Source organism: Pelophylax lessonae (assembly GCF_965119305.1).
Source record: "Pelophylax lessonae genome assembly, chromosome: 4".
Lineage (NCBI taxonomy): Eukaryota > Metazoa > Chordata > Amphibia > Anura > Ranidae > Pelophylax > Pelophylax lessonae.
In genome coordinates, this window is record NC_138771.1 from 152,809,290 (window position 1) to 152,827,380 (window position 18,091).

The 18,091-nt window shown below is 43.7% G+C and overlaps 1 protein-coding gene across 1 annotated transcript in view; it reads right to left on the reverse strand.

Annotated features, from left to right (window-relative positions):
* LOC309554453 (cadherin-related family member 5-like) overlaps positions 1 to 18,091 on the reverse strand; it is an 86,159-nt gene that overhangs the window by 40,575 nt on the left and 27,493 nt on the right. The window contains exons 5-6 of the mRNA XM_082256190.1: positions 6,152 to 6,238; positions 1,794 to 1,904 (exon numbers count right to left, since the gene is read on the reverse strand). Of these exons, the coding sequence (XP_082112316.1) occupies positions 1,794 to 1,904; positions 6,152 to 6,238 (198 nt within the window). The remainder of the gene's footprint in view (positions 1 to 1,793; positions 1,905 to 6,151; positions 6,239 to 18,091) is intronic.

Consider the following 18,091-nt stretch of genomic DNA (forward strand, 5'->3'; position numbering starts at 1 on the left):
CCCCCTGTTAGAACACAATAGCACAGCAGGGGAGATTGTTGTACTAATGTTGGATAGTTGGTACAACGGCTCCTCCTGATCTGCCAGTTTTTTTTTCGCTCAGCCCTGATGGGTTGAACGGAAAAAAAAAAACTACTAGTGTGTACGAGGCTTAAGTTTTTTAACCGTAAAGCTCAATCGCAGTTACAGGGATTAGAGAGACTATTTACCACTGCCAGGGGTGCTTAAAACTATCAGCTTGTATCTCTATCCCAAAAAGTAGGAAAACTTTTTGTTGTAACTGCTTATTAACCACTTAAGCCCTGGAGGATTTGGCTGCTCAAAGACCAGGGCCTATTTTGCGATTCGGCACTGCGTGACTTTAATGGACAATTACGCTAGACCCAAATGAAATTGACGTCCTTTTTTTCCCCACAAACAGAGCTTTCTTTTGGTGGTATTTGATCACTTGTGCGATTTTTACTTTTTGCGCTATAAACAAAAAAATAGCGACAATTTTGAGAAAATAACAATATTTTTCACATTTTTTTTATATGAAATTCCCAAAAAAAAATAAAAATCAAAATTGTTTAACATTTTAGGCCAATTTGTTTTCTGCTACATATTTTTGGTGAAAAAAATTGCAATAAGCGTATTTTGATTGGTTTGCGCAAAATTTATTGCGTTTACTAACTACGGGAAAGATTTATGTAATTTTTATTGTTTTTTTTTTTAACTAGTTATGGCGGCGATCTGTGATTTTTTTCTTGCGGGAGTGCGACATTGCGGCGGACAGATCGGACCCTTGACTGACATTTTTGACACTTTTGGGGGTACCAGTGACATTACTACTGTAATCAGTGCTATAAATATGCACTGTTACTGTAAAAATGACACTGGCAGGGAAGGGGTTAACTTTATTGGTGAACAGTGGGTTAAATGTATCCCTAGGGGCATGATTCTAACTGTGGGGGGGGCGTGGCTAGTGATGTAACCACAGAGACATACGATCCTACATAGCAGGATCGTATAGTCTCTGCAGTTACTTCAGGGAGAATGACAGGCGGCTTTGTTTACATTAGCCGCCTGCCTTTCTCCCTCTCCAGCGGGAGCTCACGAGTGGTCAGCGGACATCGGAGCCGCCGGTCACTCGCGCCGGGATGTTAGGGAACGAGCGGGGTCAGGAGCGCGCCTCCAACGGCGCACGCTCGCCCCCTAGAGTCTCGTGGGTGAGCGACGTAGTACTACGTCGCTTTGCCGAGTAGGGGCTGACTGCCGCAGTAAATAGTCGTGCGGCGGTCGGCAAGTGGTTAAGTATTATCTGGAGTTTGGTTTCAATTTTATTTGTGCATCTAAATTCTATAGAACTTTTAACACTCCCCTTCCCTAGACTGACAATGCTGCTGTCCAAATGTGCCCCCTGTGCTTATTCATCCAGAGTGGTGCCTCTATAACTCAGGGGATGTGTTACTCTCCAGATCAGCAGCGGAAAACAGAGGGGAAAAAGCCTAAAAAAAGAAAATTAATACAGCCCCTATACCTAATAATTGCTAAGCTGCAACACATTACATTTTTGATTTGAATACCAAATGTTTGGTTTGAAGCCTAACTGTATTTTTTTTTTTTTTTTAACTAAACAGATATACTTGGAGTGCAATAATCTAAAGTTTTTGAATGTCTTCCTGATTATAAAAATCAGCTCTGGCAAGAGCACAAAGCCCTCTCCCAAGGCAGGAGTCTGCAGTGTCCGCAGTCGGACTCTCCCCCACGAGTCACAGCTAGAGTTTAGCAACTGAGCCTGGATGTATTCTTACCACAGCATGAATAAAAACCTCCAGTTGTTGCATACTTTCAAAATCCAGAGGGCGGGATAGCAATACTTTGCCGTTGTTTGGAAGATCCATGTGAAAGTATTTGTAGTCACCCTGAAAACAAAACTAGGGTTTAGAACCAGATCTTTAACTCATTAAAAGTTCACGCACACATTCTAGCCATCATGAATTGTCATCCACAGTCAATGCTATACATGGGTAGGGTGCTGTTGGAGGTAATGTGTCCCTAATGACATGAAAGATACAAACTGACAGCTTGGAGTCTATGAAGGTTTTTAGGATATAAGGTGCCGACAGTTACATTACTGCCTAAACCCCCGTTCACATCAGGATGATTTCAAATCGCATGTCAAATTACAGCCTATTGGCGGCAACGACACCGCCCGAATTGGTGCAACGCCGACTTTAGGGCTCTGCACCGATTTCCAAAAGTAGTTTCTGCACTTCTTTTGGTGGCTTGGGGGGCAATTTTAATAGACATCTGTGCATGAACTCAGTTCAGTTGAACTCGCACCATTTCAAACCTGCCTCCAACGTAAATGAGGGCTAACTTTTTTTATCCATTCCTGCCAAGGAGACCATGCTTATATAGCAGCAACTGTTTGGGTGTTCATAGTGTGTGAAATACTAGTTGGACTGTTCTGATCACTGACCCAATCAGAAGATGATGACTTACATGGTTGATCAGTAGATATCCAAAGGATGGGAGAGCAAATGTGCTTGGGTGATCTGCCTGTGTATGCAGTACACTCCTAACATTGCTCCTGCAGCACAGGCACTGAACGTTCAGATCAGTTAGTTATGATTATAGGTACGGTATGCAGAAATAAACCAGTTGGATCATCAATACATTCATTTATTTTGGTTGTGATGTTATAAGTAATACGTTTATGGACACATTTACAGGACAGTTAAAAATCTTCTCTTCCTGTCTACCTAAAATAGAATAACTGACCTAAAATTCAAAGACAGCTGGGTTAGTTCATTATATGCAGGTTTCTGACATATAGTGATATGTCTTTACTTACTTCCCCTTTCCAGAGAAGCAGATCTGTGGCTAGCATTTCTTTTTCTAAGAAAGTGGAACACAGTTAAGCATAGGAGATTGCAAGCCTTTTCTCACTTTTATGCTATCTTGTTTCACTGTGTAATATGTAGTGATATCAGATATCAGGTAGGTCTTAAGCAGGCCATACATTATATAATTTTCTTGTTCAATTTTCTTTAGATTTGCCTTCAACTATGTAGGGCAAGGACCTACCTGATTTCTTACAAATTGAAAGTGTTTAGGCTTGACCTCATATTATATGGGGTTTGGTAAATCTAAAGGAAAATTGTATAATGTATGGCCAGCCTAAGTTAATTGTGGGAGTTGACACAAATTTGGAATGTACGTCATAAACCTGATCTCTATTATACAGAATAGAAACTGGACTGTTATTTGGGAGCATAATTCTGGTTGTCATATAATGTACTATATTGCCGGCCTTAGGGCTCGTTCGAGCTGGCAGCCACAGGCACAGTATAAGCAGGCGAATTACCCATAATTTTATAGCCCCCTGACCACCTAAACAAAGCAATGCAGCTGCTCAGGGCTATACTCATGCTACAGCCAAGATACTTTGTTTCATGGCCATGGCTAAGGGTAAATAGCATGCCACATTCTGCAGGTGCTACCACGACCAAATGCATCCATTCAAGTGAATAAGCCATGCCACAACTGCTCTGCAAATGTGTGTGAAGCGCTCATACCTGGAGGGGCTGCTAATTATGACCCAAGTCTCCTTTGCCAGACCCAGACAGTTCAAAGAACACCGACAAATATAGGCTTAGTCTGGGGCAAGGATCTCCACACTACGGCCCTCCAGCTGTTGTGGAACTACATGTCACATGAGGCATTGTAAAACTCTGACATTCACAGAAATAACTAGGCATGATGGGAATTGTAGTTCCTGAACAACTGGAGGGTCATAGTTTGGAGACCCCTGGTCTAGGGGATGTCTTTTTATGGATTTAATGCAGAAAATCTGAACATGGAGAGGGGTGTGGGTGCTGGGTACTCCAAAACATCAGCAGAAATTAGCCAAATTCTCTTGTAACAGCCTCTGCTGGTGGTAGAATGGCCAATCAATATGGAACTCTATGTGAGCAGTCCCAGTCCTTATACAGCCAGCTCTGGTACTTGCATCCCCAAGCACATGCATACCTGGGATCCATAATCAAAGTCTTACTTTTAAAGTCCAAAGACAGCTTCCTGCCACCCATGTGACACTCTCCAATGAGGAAGAAAGGGTCCTTCTCCAGACAAGTCTCCACAGCTGACACCCTCCAGCAAATGTCTCTGTCTCTGTCTTTGCAAATAAATAGTCTTTCTTCATAAATTTAGGCCAAAATGTGTTTTGCTATATTTCTTGGGTACAAATAACCCAAATCAGTGTAAAGTTATAGAGTCTTCAATCTATGGTATATATTTGAAAATGTATTAGTCCTCCTGATGTACTGATGGTCTAATTTCTTGAGGCTCTAAAATGCCAGGACAGTACAAATATCCCCCCAAAATACCCCAAGGTATTTTGTAAGAAGCATGGTGATTTTTTTTTTTTTTTTTTTTTTTACATGCTGTGACCAGAGCTGTACAGTGCCACCATAGTGACATGTACTCTTTTGGGGAGAAGATTGGGATTTATTTTTATACTCTGATTGCTTATTACATTGATTATCACTGTAATAAGCAGTCTCTAACACTGTTTAAAGGTTTAATTCATGAAACCTTGCTTACTACTGTGATTGGCCACAATTATCACATGGTACAGGTCCAATATAATTGGCCTGCACTAGGGAAAATGTATAGAAGTTGGGATAACCCAAACACACACAGTAGTAGCACTCCTTTTATTTACACTGTGTCGCTATTATGCACGTGCCATAACATCTACATCTAAATGTAGACTAGCACTATCCTATCCACAACAGCCATACCCAGCAGGAAGCCTATCTAGTGTGGTTCCTGAGCGTACCTTTAAATGGCATATGGCCTTTCTGTCCCCGTCAGCCCCTACCACCTTCCTATCCATCTGGCTTCAGTTTCAGTTTAGACAGGCACTGTAATCTCCGACCTGGCAGCTCACACCACTAACCCTTCACCTGAGTTCTGCTACTACCTGTGAGGAATACATATTGTATGAAGTTACAGCTGATAGATCCTCACATATACACCACCACTGGGCCTTCAAACTCCTCCCCAACACTGATATGCCAGCATTCCCCTGCCCCCAACGCCACTGCGTCTGTGTACTTGTACTCTCCTTCTCACTATCATGCCTGAAACCTCCCCATCAATTTGCCCTGGTGCCACCTTACCGCCTCAACATTCTAACTAGCAAAGGTGAGCCCCATGTTCCTCCCTTTGCAATGCCCATCTGCTCTTTCCCTCATGCCCCCACTTCATTTGCCACTGCACCAATGCCTTCATGCCACTGCACCGATGCATGCTTCAGACAACACCGCCACTGCAGTGACTTGCCCTTCCAAAGAGACACTGGTACATTTTTGATAGTTCTATTTATTTAAATAAATATGGCATCATACATATAAATAAGAACACTTATCTTTCAGCCATATTAATCAGTCAATTAATTTGTGGTGTATAACTTTCTTCTCATGGTCCACTGTGGGTGGGCAAGGCTACAGTGGACTGGAATCAGAATGCAATATTCCCCACGCACGCATTCAAGATAACCGTGAGTTGCTGAAATGACCATAGGTTGGAAACCTTGGATACTTAAAGTGAAGAAATGTCATCAGCACACCAAGGTTTCCTTGAAAGGGTCCAAAGCTTTATTCCAAGGTCACATAATAGATATGTAGCAACGTTTCGGAGCACCACAGGGCTCCTTCATCAGGCAAGTGACGTCACTTGCCTGATGAGGGGGCCCTGCGGGGCTCCAAAATGTTGCTACATATCTATTATGTGACCAAGGAATAAAGCTTTGAACCTTACGAGGATTCCTTGGTTTGCTGATGACACTTCTTCACTTTGGACTGGAATCATGGAACACATTGCAAAGATTCCAATAAGTGCTCTTCAAAACGATTCCTACAAAGGTTCCATTTTGAAGATATTCCAAAATATGAAGTAACTGACAACCACAGGGATTTACCTAACGAATGAATGCCAAGATGAAAATTAGGGATAGGTAAGTGACGGTTTCCCCAGGGTGACCAGTTTTATATTCAAACTTATGCTTGATTATAAAACATGTATTTGCAGTACAAATATTTAGGAGCAAGTTTAAAAATGCCTTTATATAGAGCTGCAGGAAATAGCAGACTGTACTCACCATAGTTCGGTCAATGACATACATTAGGGTATCTCCATCCCGATCCACAGCTTTTGCAGTAAATACTACGGAATCTATGTCTGCCAGCTGTAGAGAAGAAGATCCAAATTAAAAGCAAAATAAAAAATCAGAATGCTAGAAGTAGGGTATTATATGAGTAAGGGAATATATTACAAAATTAGACTTTCTATTTACATTAAAAAAAATGTGCCATGACAGAAATGTGAAAAAAATGTAATAAAAGAATGTTCTGTTGTTCGTTTGATTATGCCAGTGTCATAACATTTCAAAATAATTTGCTGTCAATGCACAGTTGCTATAATACAAAGATGTCCCCTCTCACAATGTGACCATATTTAACTATATAAAAATTCTATGAGACAGCATGTCCCTGACAAAATTATCTTTGTGCTCACCATGTTCCTAGTAGAGAGCTCAATGTGCTTTGGATGTCCCTAGCACAATCCATCATGGGGTTGATTACTTAACTGGAGAGTGCAAAATCTGATGCAGCTCTGCATAGAAATCAATTAGCTTCAGGGTTTTTTTGTCAAAGCTTAATTGAATAAGCTGAAGTTAGAAGCTAACTGGCCATCATGCACAGCTGCATAAGATTTTGCACTCCAGTTTTAGTAAATCAACTCCCATGCGTTCAGCCTGTCTCTTGTCCTTAGCATATCTGATCATAGTGCCAAGTGTGGCAATACAGGAGTGTCTGTAGTTCTTAGCATGTCCCTAGCAGGCACCCATGCCTAGCATCAGTAATGGAACAACCAGGGACACAAAGGTCACACTTGCGACCTGGTCCTGGTGTTTCACCACTGTTGGGGGTCCCCAGCGTGGTTGCTGGCTGCAGGGCTCTGAGCTGAGAGCGTCTCTCTCATACAGCCCAAAGCCAGCACTGACAGTCCCCCCCTCCTTCCCCCTCCCTCGCACGGATGGGAGAGGGGAGACCCGATTTGCTCCCTCTTCTCCCGGCCCTCTCCTTCTGTGTGCACTGTGGAAAGTGTGAAGACCAAAAGCTGAATTTGGTCATACATTTGATCATACAGCTGCTGCTCTTGACACTTCCCGCTCACACATAGATCAGGTCTCTCCTCTCCCATCCGAGCATGTGACAGAGACGCTCTCAGCTCAGATTTCTGCTGAGGAGGCACTGACAGGCAGCACTGATGGGCAGCACTCATATGTGGCACTGATAGGTGGCGCTAATAGGTGACATTGCTGAGTACTGATATGTGCCACTGATAGGCAGCACTGACAGGCGGCACTGATGAGCACTGATAGGCAGCATTGATGAGCACTGATAGGCAGCACTGATAGACAGCATTGATGAATACTGATAGGCAGAACTGATAGGCAGCATTTATGAGCACTGATAGGTGGCACTGCTAGGCAACACTGATGAGTACTGAAAGGCAACACTGATGGGCACTGATAGGCGATAATGATAGACTGCACTGATGGACACTGATGGGGCTACACCAATAATCAGGGCACTAATGATCAACAATAATGTGTGAACAATATACAGAAAGTCTTGCCGGTTAACAGCCCTCCTTTTCTCACACAGACACAGCGTGGGAGGAAAGGACTTTCGATAACTGGCAAGTCAGTCTAAATGTGATCAGCTGATCACATGGTAAAGGGCCGCTGTGATTGGCCCTTTACCGTGATCAGCTGTGTCCCATGTCCATGTCCCAGGGGGCATGCAGGAGACAAGTTTCTAGGAGGGCGTCCATGGACATTCTGAAAGCCTGGGCTCAGATAGAAGGGGGGGGGGGGGGTCAGGAAGGAGGGCCCTTCACATGGGGTCCTGAAGGTTCTAGTTACGGCTCTGCCTAGCATGGTTCAGACAGTTTCCTTTCTGTTCAGTATGTTCTCAGAAAAGTGCATACCTTTTGGCAAGGTGCCCCTTCGGCTCTGTATAATCATGGGAGAGTATCCTATATCCTTATAGTGGTATTAAACCAAAAAACCAAAAATGTATGATATTGCAACTTAACAATCTTTAGATGTGGTGGCTGCATGAGTTCTCTTTTCTTTGACCTTTTCCCCTCTGTTTTAACCTGATGATCTGGCCAGTAATACACCTCCTGTATTAGTGAGACACAACTCAGGAGGAATGAGAACAGGAGGCACAGCAGACAGCAGCATTGTCAGGGGAGGTTAGTGTGAAAAATGTATTAGCAGATTTAAGACCAATACATTTAAGCCAAACTCCAGCTCACACTTATAATCATTTACAACAATTTTTTTTTTCTTTTGGGATAAAGGTTTTGCATGAATAAAATAAATAAATAAATAAATAAAATAAATAAAATAAAAGCTGATCATTTTACTTTCAATATTTTTTTTAAAACATTAGTCGTTTATACAAAACAAGAGAAATAGGTATCTCACAAGTCCAAGTATAGTCAAAACCATAATGATCTGGTTTCAAAACATACAAAAATCATGTAAGATCAGTAGTCGAATCTCGGGATGCATGTCAAGATGCCAGACTAATGCATCATACACAAAACTTATTTCCTATGCTCAGCAGTTGACTAGAAAAAAATTATCTAGCATAGCCAAAGCGAGGTTGGCAAAACCACATCAGGAGGAGAAACAAAGCAAAGATGAAAAAAAAGAAGATGTAAAAAAAAAAGAAAGACGGATCCCAAGGACAACAAGGCTTGCAAACTCATTCACCAAAATGCATAAGATTCATAAGTCAACATGCGCATAGCGTGCCCAAGGACTCTATACCTTCAAATCTGTTCCGTGAATCTAGGATTATGCTAGCAAGATTTTCATAATCCATGAAACATTTTTCTGTACCTGAGATATGGGGACTGAGGTCTACTTTCAATTCCGGGCAATGGTAAGCCTGGCCGCCATGAGGATAAAAAAGCAAAATTTCTAGGTCACATCAGACACATGCTCAAGAAGAGGCTCATTTAACAGTGTAATATCCAGAGACTGAATAATAGGGACACCAGTCACCTGTCTCAGCAGGGCAAACACCTTTTTCCAGAAACCCTGCAATCGGGGATATTCCTACCTAATATAGAATATTATAACCTTGCATATGGCATCCCCTAAAGCAGAGATGGCATACCTTTTTGGGTCAGAGTGCCCAAACTGCAACACAAAACCAGCTTATTTATTTCAAAGTGCCAACACTGAAATAAATCTGCCAGCAGCTTTGTACAAAGGATGGGACTGATTAGCCCTCTGAATGAGCTCTAAGGAACCAAAAACTTATGATTCTGCCCAAAAAAACCTTTTGTGCTTTTTTAAATGACATAATGCTCAGGTGTGGGCGGGGCCATTGACAGTAATGGGGTTCTTCATTATGAGCATTGGTGCATTTCATAAATGAATATACTATATATGTGGACCATGGGGTCCTACATCCAAGATGGAAATGGTTATTACCTTTTGGTAAATAAAAGTGGTTTCTACTGATGTCCCAACGATTTCCTCCAAGGCAAAGTGCTGTGAATACAGCCTGCATGGGGACCTAAATATGGCGCCAGATGCCCGCGCACGCACGCGGCTCAGGGGATTACCGCGCATGGACCAACCAAAACTGAAGCGCATGGCTATTGGGGCGGCACCATGTGCTCCAAGTCTCCCCAGCGTACGTGCGCTGCTCTACCAGAACCCCCCAGAAGGAAGGCTCTATCCAGCATCAATAATGCCATCTGATGGGCCCCACGCGCTGGGTGGAGACAATCCAGCCCTCAGCGAAGACACTCCCCGATCCCCAGGTAACCAGCCAAGCAAAGGAAAAATAAGCATGGCCCTGTATAGGGAAAAATCATCTGACATTATGCACTGATACCTCGCGTGCCCACAGAGAGGACTCTACATGCCTGCTGTGTCACATATATCATTGGTTCACCATTGCTGCCGTAAAGCATAACATCGAGGAACCCAGGTAAAATTTCGACAGGCGAGTGGGGACCATATACCACTGGGTTTACCTTTAACAGTAGCCTCAATCAAGAAAACATTCAATATAGCCTTAAAAGACCTAAAAAAAACAAGAATGCCATGATTCTAAAGCTGGATACACACTATCCAACTTTTGTGGTTAGATTTCCTTCAGATTTACCTTTTCTATGAAGTGCAAGGGCCTGCCAGATTGCATACAAATTGAAAGTGTTTAGGTTTGACCTCATATTATATGGTTTTGGTAAGTCTAAAGGAAAAAGTCTTCAGAAAATCTTATAGTGTGTATGGCCCATAAGGCTGGGTCCATGGTCTGATAGTGGAGCAGGAAATGTGGCAGACCAGACCACCTTTGGTCAGGGGGAGGAACAACACTTTTTAGAAAGCATATGACCTTTTCTGCCCCATACATATCTGATAATTGGAGAATAAAACTTAGGTGAATCAGAACATTTTATCGCAATTGGCAACGAGAGGAAAACGTAAAGGAGTCAAGGTAATAAAGTCATTTTAATAGAGTGTATCCTCCCTATTCAAGACAGTTCAAATACCTTCCATCAATGCAGGTCTTCCAGCAATTTCTTATATAGATTGGAAAAATTGATGGGGTACCTATGCTCAATCATCACGGTTAAGCAAATTCCAAGATATTGAATATAAAGCGTTTTCCAACCAAATAGGAAGGACGTTTGCAAGTTAGTCCAGAATGCTGGGGGGACTGATATGTTCAAGTCAACCGATTTTTTTTTAGAGTTAACCCAGGTGCCTGAGATTTCACCAAAAAGCTGATCATTTTAGTCACACCTGCCTGTTTTAAGTGGTTTGTCTCACCCATGTAAATTAATACATTCTGCTGGAGAGCTAAAAAAAACTGTGCTAGACTTCCTTGCAGCAGGTTCACCAGATGAAAAAAAGAAGAAATAAAGCCTAAAAAAGAAAACGAATGCAGCCATCACATCTAAGAAATGGTAAGCTGCAATATAATAAATGTTTGCTTTTGGATTTATTACTGCTTTAACACATCCCTGACAGAATGTTCCTTTTACATAGCATGTCCTTGGCAGAGTGCTTACTGTGCACAGCATGTCCTTGCAGAAAACAGTGTGTCCTTGGCTGAGAACTCTTACCATATCCCTGGTAGCATGTTCTCCATTTTACAAATAATTTAATGTGGTCAGTATGTCCACAACATACAATCTTATGTGTTCAGCATGTTCTCTGCAGAGTGCTCCTTTTGTCAACATGTCCCTGGCAGAGTGTCCCATTTGTTCACTTTCTCTCTGGAATGACGCCCAGTTTTCCAAGAGCCACGCATATCCAAACGGATACATTTTATATTGTAACATGTCCCTCTCAGTGTGTTCAGCACAACATGTCTGTTTGCCTCCACCCATAGCTTATCGGTTGCTGCTATCCATTCAGACCATGCCTTAGCCTCTTCCACTATTGCACATGCTCCACCTCCTCAGAGACTAGAACATTCTCTATTCTATCTAAACCCCCCCCCCCAAAAAAAAAATGTCATATATTGCAGCTTACCAGTCTTTAGAGGTGGTGGCTGCATTTGTTTCTTTTACAAATTTTCCTTTATTTTCAATTGATGATCCTGCCAGTAGCACCCTTCCTTTCTGTCCTAGTATGGCAATGCTTATTTACTGCGCTGTATCAATGGAGGAGCAGTGTTGTCCCCATAGGCTGCTCTCCTGACTACAAATGCCTTCCCTCTCCCTATATCTATCATTTAGGGGAGATGTTCTGTAGCACACAGAAGACATCTGGGAAGGGTGATAACAACGATGAGACTACAGTTCAGTGCACAACAAATTACAAACACACAAGATTTCTGGCATGATTAACAGGTAGTTTTCTGTACTTGGCCTTAAAAAAAGAAAAAAAATGCAACTAACACATTTCAGGACTAGTAAACTGCAATATATTTACTTTGTCCTCCACTGCCTTCACCCACTAGCTCACTCACTGCCCAGGAGATCACCATTCACTTCAAACATAAGATTGATTCAATTTGTGGTGAAATCTCTACTCTACAGGTATTTCCCCCACTTAACATCCCATGTCAACAGGTACAATCAACACTCCCCTTATTCAACCCTGCTACTATAGACAAGGTTGCTAAACTCATTTGTAACGCCCACCTAACCACCTGCCCCCTGGATCCTGTTTCCTCTTAAATACTACGGTCACCCTCTGAATCCATCCTACACTCTCTAACCCACATCTTCAATCTCTCTCTCTCTCTTATGGCATCTTCCCTAACCTCTCTAAAACATGCGCTGGTCACCCCATACTTGAAAAACCTTCATTGGACCCCACCAATCTTAACAATCTATGCCCCTTCTCCTTGTTCCCCTTTTCTTCTATACTCCTTGAATTCCTGGTCTACAACCGAGTGACCACCTCATTAAAAATAACCTTCTTGATCCCCTTCAGTCTGGATTTCGGCCCTTGACACTCCACTAAAACTGCTCTTTTAAAACTCACAAATGACTTACTAACAGCAAAAAGCAATTGACACTATTCTGTACTCCTACTTCTGGATCTTTCGGGTTGCCTTTGATATGGCTGACTACCCCCTCCTCCTCAAAAAACTTTACCCCTTTTGTCCCTGTGACTGTGCTCTTAGCTGGCTCTCACACTACCTATCCCACCGCACCTTCAGTGTCACTTAAAATTCTACTTCCTCCACTCCTCTTCCTTTCTCCGTCGGGGTCCCCCAAGGTTCTGTTCTTGGACCTCTCCAATTTTCTATCTACACCTCCTCCCCGGGTCAGCTGATAGTCTCCCATGGCTTTCAAAAAAATTTTTTTACGCTGACGGCAACCCAATCTATCTCTCTACCCCTCAGCTCACTCCATCAGTCTCCTCAAGCATCACTAACTTACTAACAGACATAGCAGCCTGGATGTCACGCCACTTCCTCAAACTTAACTTGTCCAAAACCAAGCACATAATATTTCCTCCCACATGTGCCTCTTCCCCTGACTTCTCCGTCAAGAGGCTCAGCAGAAGTCTTGCAGGCAAGTATGGGAGGAAGTGATGAGGGAGCTAGAGAGCAGGAGATCTTGGGAGGAACGAAGAGCATGATATAGTTGGTATTTTGAGACTAAGTTAGTGATGTAGCTGGGCGCAGAGTTGTGGATGGCTTTGTAAGTTATTGTTAGTATTTTGAATTTATTTTGTTGGGTGAGTGGAAGCCAATGGAGGGATTGGCAGAGAAGGGTAGCAGACGCTGAGCAGATTATAAGGTGCATAAGTCTGGCAGCAGCATTCACGATAGACTGAAGGGGGGCTAGCTTATGTAAAGGTAAGCTAATGAGGGGGGAGTTTCAGTAGTTGAGGTGAGAGATAACCAGAGAGTGAATAAGGAGCTTTGTGGTTTCATTGGTTAGGAAGGGGCATATTTTAGAGATGTTGCAGAGGTTGAGGCAGCAATTCTTGGAAAGTGATTGGATGTGGGACTTAAAGGAAAGTTCAGAATCCAGAATAACACCTAGCACCCTAGCATGCGGGGATGCTAGCACCATAGCATAGCCATTCACCCATCCCCGCATGCTAGGGTACTTTAAATGTTAGAACCTTGCTGATACAGGATACATGAATAATGGAAAAAGTAGACAGTACTAAACAGTACAGGGGGTTAATGTGTAAATCATATGTGTAATTTGCATTCGTATAATGCATATACAGTATATTGTTTGGCTAGTCTGTATAGTGCGGGATATGCTGTGTAAATAATAGGCTGAACCTTTTTCTATGCAAGTAATTCTCCAGGGTTTTGACTGTATCCAAAGTATCACATGGTGTATTTATAGGACTACCATATGATTCTATTCTGTCCTCCTTTTAGTTTGCTGTATACTTTGGTGTAAAACTTCACTGCAAACAAATTAGGCAATGGTGAAACAATAATCCATTATTTTATAGTCAACACTTTTCCAATTTAGAACTAAATTAAAATATGTTTGGGTTTACCCAATACCGATATTTCTATCCATAGTACATGCTTACCAGTTATATATTACAATTAGGGTTGAGCGGACACCTAGATGTCCGTGTTCGACGGGTTCGGCCGAACTTTAAAAAAAAGTCCGGGTCCGTGTCCCGGACTTTTACCGAACTTTTCCCGGACACCGAACCCCATTGAAGTCAATGGGGACCCGAACTTTAAGGCACTAAAATGGCTCTAAAACACCAAAGGAAAGGGCTAGAGTGCTGCAAATGGCAGCAAAACGTAATTAAGAGCATGGCAAGTGCTCTGCAAACAAATGTGGATAGGGAAATAACTTAAAACAACAAAAAAAAACAGAAAAATAAAACAATGTTCTTCTTCATCTCTGAAGGACGAGGCCCATATGGAGTAGGAGGGAGGTTGAGGTGGTGGTGGATGTGGCGGTGACATAGGCGTGCGCACAGGGTGTGCTGGGTGTGCCTGGGCACACCCTAATCACCTAGGGCACATAGCATTGCCAGTGAGGAGATGGGAAAGATCTCCCTGGGACCTGCTCTGCTCTATTTCTCCTTGCCTACAGGTACATGGCCCCGATACATTACTCTCTCTGCTGGCAAACACATGCATGTGTATTTCAACTTTGGGGTGCACACCTTAATGCAATAGGCTGCACACACCTATGGGCGGTGTAGGTGGAAGCGGCGGTGGAGGAGGACCAGGGCCGGATTAACAGCATCATGGGCTTGGTGCTGAGGATTTTGAAGGGCCTTAAGGGCCGTGCCTTGCCATGCACCCAGAGGAGGAAGGGTGCAGCCATGCATGCCTAATTCAACATGGGATGCTGTCTCTGAAGCCCATAAACACATCCATGCATCGCCAACTGTCCCTCCTTGTCCGGCCTTCACGCTGTGTGGGGAGGTTCTGAGGGTGCTGCCTGGGGAAGCGAGCATAGAAGCCAGACTTCTGTGTTTACAAGTGACAGAAGAGCGGTAACAGTGAATATGGCCAACCCGGGGCCTATATAAAAGGTAGGGGCCTGGAGCTGCAGCTCCAATAGCCCCTACATTAATCTGGCCCTGAGGAGGAGGACGAGGTAGCCAACACTGCTTCTTTTCAAAAATTTTAAATGAGGGTACACCCCAAAAGAGTGAGAAAGAGCAAAAATGGAACAATGGGTGGGTAAGGTCGGTATCCATTGCTATTCTGCATAAGGTACGGAAAAGTCCCGTGGGATCCATGCCTGGTTCATTTTAATGAACGTGAGCTTGTCCACATTGTCTCTGGACAGGCGGCTGCGCTTGTCTGTTATAACGCCCCCAGCCGTGCTAAATACCCGTTCAGATAATACACTGGCTGCAGGGCACGCCAGCACCTCCAAGGCGTAAAGGGCAAGCTCAGGCCATGTGCCCAATTTGGAGACCCAGAAGTTGAAGGGGGCAGACCCGTCATTCACTACATGTAGGCGTGTGCACACATACTGCTCCACCATGTTGGTAAAATGCTGCCTCCTGCTAAGACGTTCCATCTGAGCTGCTGGTGCTGCTGTTTGTTGTGGCGTGCTGACAAAGCTTTTCCACATTTCGGCCATGCTAACCCTGCCTTCTGAGGTGCTGGCGGTGCCCTGGTTGCGTTGGCGACCTCCTCCTCCTCCTCCTCTGCCTTGTGCTTCCACTGTGGCCCCGCTGTCAGATGGGAATGCCAGCAGCATGGCGTCTACCAGCGTGCGCTTGTACTCGCGCATCTTGCGATCGCGCTCCAGTGAGTGAATTAAGGACGGTACGTTGTCCTTGTAACGGGGATCCAGCAGCGTGGCCACCCAGTAATCAGCACAAGTTAGAATGTGGGCAACTCGGCGGTCGTTGTGGAGACACTGCAGCATGTAATCGCTCATGTGTGCCAGGCTGCCCAGAGGCGACGAAAGGCTGTCCTCTGTGGGAGGTGTATCGTCCGTGTCCTCTGTATCCCCCCAGCCACGCACCAGTGATGGCCATGAGCTGGCCTGGGTGCCACCCTGCTGTGAACATGGTTCCATCTCCTCCTCCAGCTCCTCCTCCTCCTCATCCTCCTCATCCTCCAGAACTGTGCCCCTGCTGGACAATTGTGTCCCTGGCGTTTGTGTGTGCAGGAACCCACCCTCGGAGCCCCTTGCGAATGACTGCCCTGAAAGCCTTTGAAATGTTACCTCTTCATCCTCCTCCTCCTCCTCCTCATCCTGTGCCACATCCTCTTCCATCATCGCCCAAATTGTTTTTTCAAGGAGGCATAGAAGTGGGATAGTTAAGCTGAGAATGGCGTCATTGCCACTGGCCATGTTGGTGGAGTACCCAAAACAGCGCAACAAGGCACAATATATGCAAATGTCAAATATGCAAACTATGCCGCAATTTAATGTTTTTTACACCAAAAGGGTGTGTATTGAATAGCGGAATAGGATAAAAAACTGTGTATCTCACACGTACAAACACAGACTAGGCCCGATTAAATTTTTTCCTACCCTAAAGGGAGGATGAGGAAGAGGAGTATGGAACATGCAGCACCCTCAAATCTTCAGAAGTATGAGATGAACCCCAAAAACTTGGAAAGGTGGATCTCTCTCACACGTACCAACACAGACTATCCCCCAATTTAACTGATCCCCAAAGGTTTTTGATTAAATAGCGGAATAGAAAATATGATCCAAAAAAAGTGTATGTATATCACACGTACACAACCACACTAGGCCCCAATTACTATTGTTTGTACCCCTAAAAGGCTAGATGAGGAGTAGGGGGAGTATGGAACAGGCAGCACCCTCAAACCTTCAGAAGTATGAGATGAACCCCAACAACTTGGAAAGGTGGATCTCTCTCACACGTACCAACACAGACTATCCCCCAATTTAACTGATCCCCAAAGGTTTTTGATTAAATAGCGGAATAGAAAATATGATCCAAAAAAAGTGTATGTATATCACACGTACACAACCACACTAGGCCCCAATTACTATTGTTTGTACCCCTAAAAGGCTAGATGAGGAGTAGGGGGAGTATGGAACAGGCAGCACCCTCAAACCTTCAGAAGTATGAGATGAACCCCAACAACTTGGAAAGGTGGATCTCTCTCACACGTACCAACACAGACTATCCCCCAATTTAACTGATCCCCAAAGGTTTTTGATTAAATAGCGGAATAGAAAATATGATCCAAAAAAAGTGTATGTATATCACACGTACACAACCACACTAGGCCCCAATTACTATTGTTTGTACCCCTAAAAGGCTAGGAGTAGGGGGAGTATGGAACAGGCAGCACCCTCAAACCTTCAGAAGTATGAGATGAACCCCAACAACTTGGAAAGGTGGATCTCTCTCACACGTACCAACACAGACTATCCCCCAATTTAACTGATCCCCAAAGGTTTTTGATTAAATAGCGGAATAGAAAATATGATCCAAAAAAAGTGTATGTATATCACACGTACACAACCACACTAGGCCCCAATTACTATTGTTTGTACCCCTAAAAGGCTAGATGAGGAGTAGGGGGAGTATGGAACAGGCAGCACCCTCAAACCTTCAGAAGTATGAGATGAACCCCAACAACTTGGAAAGGTGGATCTCTCTCACACGTACCAACACAGACTATCCCCCAATTTAACTGATCCCCAAAGGTTTTTGATTAAATAGCGGAATAGAAAATATGATCCAAAAAAAGTGTATGTATATCACACGTACACAACCACACTGGGCCCCAATTACTATTGTTTGTACCCCTAAAAGGCTAGATGAGGAGTAGGGGGAGTATGGAACAGGCAGCACCCTCAAACCTTCAGAAGTATGAGATGAACCCCAACAACTTGGAAAGGTGGATCTCTCTCACACGTACCAACACAGACTATCCCCCAATTTAACTGATCCCCAAAGGTTTTTGATTAAATAGCGGAATAGAAAATATGATCCAAAAAAAGTGTATGTATATCACACGTACACAACCACACTGGGCCCCAATTACTATTGTTTGTACCCCTAAAAGGCTAGATGAGGAGTAGGGGG